The sequence below is a fragment of the Apodemus sylvaticus genome, chromosome 8 (genome assembly GCF_947179515.1).
Source record: "Apodemus sylvaticus chromosome 8, mApoSyl1.1, whole genome shotgun sequence".
Classification (NCBI taxonomy): domain Eukaryota; kingdom Metazoa; phylum Chordata; class Mammalia; order Rodentia; family Muridae; genus Apodemus; species Apodemus sylvaticus.
Window position 1 is genome coordinate 73871988 of NC_067479.1, and position 2491 is coordinate 73874478.

The window sequence follows — 2491 nt, forward strand, 5'->3', positions numbered from 1 at the left end:
GTGATTTTCTTTCTTTCTTTTTTTTTTTTTTGGTTTTACTAGTGCGAAATCATTTATTTCTTGTGTTGTCTTTGGTATAGTTTGCCTCATTGGAGAGATTTCTTTCTTGTATCCTTTGTAGGGCTGGATTAATGGAAAGACATTGTTTAAATTGATTTTGTCATGAAATACCTCGTTTTATCCATCTATAGTGATTGAAAGTTTTGCTGGGTATAATAGTCTGGATCTGTGGTCTCTTAAGGTCTGCAAGGCACTGGCCCAAGCCCTTCTGGGTTTTAGAGTCTCTGTTGAGAAGTCAAGTGTAATTCTAATAGGTTTGCCTTTATATGCTACTTGGCCTTTTTCTGTGAAACTTTATTCTTTCTTTGTTCTGTACATTTAGTTAGTGTTTTGATTATTATGTGGTAGGATTTTCTTTTCTGGTGTTCTGTATCCTTCTTGTATGTTTGTAGGCATCTCTTTCTTAAGGTTAGGGAAACGTTAATGCATGATTTTGTTGTAGATATTTTCTGGGATTTTGAGCTGGGAATTTTCTTTTTCTTTTATCCCAATATTCTTAGGTTTCATCTTTTCATAGTGTTCCAAAATTCCTGGATGTTTTGTGTTATGAGCATTTTAGACGTAGTAGTTTCTTTGAGTGATGATCAATTTCTTCTATCATATCTTCTACACCAGAAATTCTTCCATCTTTTGTAATCTGTTAGTGAATGTATATTTACTGCATAGTGAATGGTCTTGCAGAGGACACAGGTTTAGTTCCCAGAATTAATGCGGGGTAGTCCACAACTGCCATAAGTTCAACTCCAGGAGATCTGACACCCTCTTCTGTTTCCTTCAAGCACTGCATATATATATATATATATATATATATATATATATATATAAACTTATATATATATATAAACAAACCCACACAATTAAAAAAAATAAAGTTTTAAAAAGGATTGTCAATAGAATTACATTCGGTAGGAATTGTAATGAATATAGTATGAACATCTTAACAGTATTAATCCTTGTAATCTGTAAACATAAGATGTCATTTTTTTGTGTGTGTTTATATTCACTGAGTTCTTTTGAAGATTTAATAAACATTTGTTATTAGTAGTGTGTGTGTGTGTGCACGCGCAGGCACGCACATGCAGGTTTCCCCTTGCCATGGTGTGTGAATAGAGGTCAGAGAATGACTTTCAGAGAGTTGGTTCTCCCTTTTCATACATGGTTCCAAGGAGTCAAACTCAGGCTCCCAGGTTTGGTAGAAAGTGCCTGTACTCACTGAACTCTCTTGATTGCCCCACAGGTCACATTTTATAGTCACTTATCAGATCTGTGCATTAATTTTAGTTCATAGAAAACTATTATAATCCAAGACATGTCCAGGGACAAAATTGTCACTGCAGCCCTAGCTGTGAGTTTGCGCCCAGACTGCAGGTACCTGAAGAACACTGTGTGCCTAGTGCACAGAGGTAGAAGGCTGAATCTTCTGTTTGTGCAGCTGTTATATGTAAGGAAACAAGTTTAACATTTGTATCCAATATCACCTCAAATCTTCCCTTCTTCCTTCTGTTCACATTTGACCGAATGTCTGTTAGGAGAGTGAAACCTTTCTGTTCTTCCTTCTTATACCAGGAAAAATAATTAGATGCTGCATTTGTATAAGTGCAGTTGATGACAGCTGTTTCTTTTTCCCAGACGTTCAGGATGGAAGGTCTCTGTACTACAGTGTTTGCTTGACCACTCACCACTGTTGAGAGAGAAAAGATGAGTTACTGGGTCATTTTCAGAATTTACATTTTATTTCTAGAGTGTCCACAGGAACTTGTGGAAAGGGCTCTCAGGGTGAAGACCTCTGCTTCAGACTTGTGGTAAACCTTTCAGGAAGCCTAGGGCTTACTTACAGTTCAGATGAACACAGAGGAGCATGGACAGGACTTCGAAGGACTTCTCCATTCTTCTTGTTTGAATCAACAGTGATCTATACTTCCTGGGAAGGTGCATATTCTATTTGTAATTGTGCTGTTCTTTCTTACCTTGGCTATGAGCCAATAGGAAGCAAACTTCTCTGCCCACAGATACGAGGTTGAACTGAATAAACCATGTGAAATGGCATGCTGCCACCTTGTGTGAGTGTGAATATCTGACTGCTGATGAATCCCGCAGAGTACCCAAGTATTCTGTCTTTGGAAGGGAAGCTGGCATATCTGTTTGCTACCTAGAAATCCTTCCTATTAGAAGAGTAGGAAAGTTCCTAGTGACTATATTGTAGACTTAGCCTTTATCTTTTTGATTCTATAGTAGTTCTTTATGAGAATGTAGACATGGAAACAAAGGGAAAAAATCTGCCACTGAAAAAGAAAAGCATACCTGGAATCATGAGACAAACAAACATACAAACATAAAGACTGTATCCCATTGATGCTATCTTTACCCAGTTTATACAGAAATAAGTACCAATTCCAGACAGAATGTCTTTGCTGCCTGGTAATATAACTTC

At 37.1% G+C, this 2491-nt stretch overlaps 1 gene segment (V, D, J or C); it reads right to left on the reverse strand.

The window, feature by feature from the left end:
* Positions 1–1388: 1388 nt before the first annotated feature.
* LOC127690717 (T cell receptor alpha variable 13-1-like) lies at positions 1389–1977 on the reverse strand. The segment is given in 2 exon segments: positions 1389–1741; positions 1896–1977. Coding segments are annotated over 2 exon segments (405 nt in total).
* Between the last annotated feature and the right edge of the window lie 514 nt (positions 1978–2491).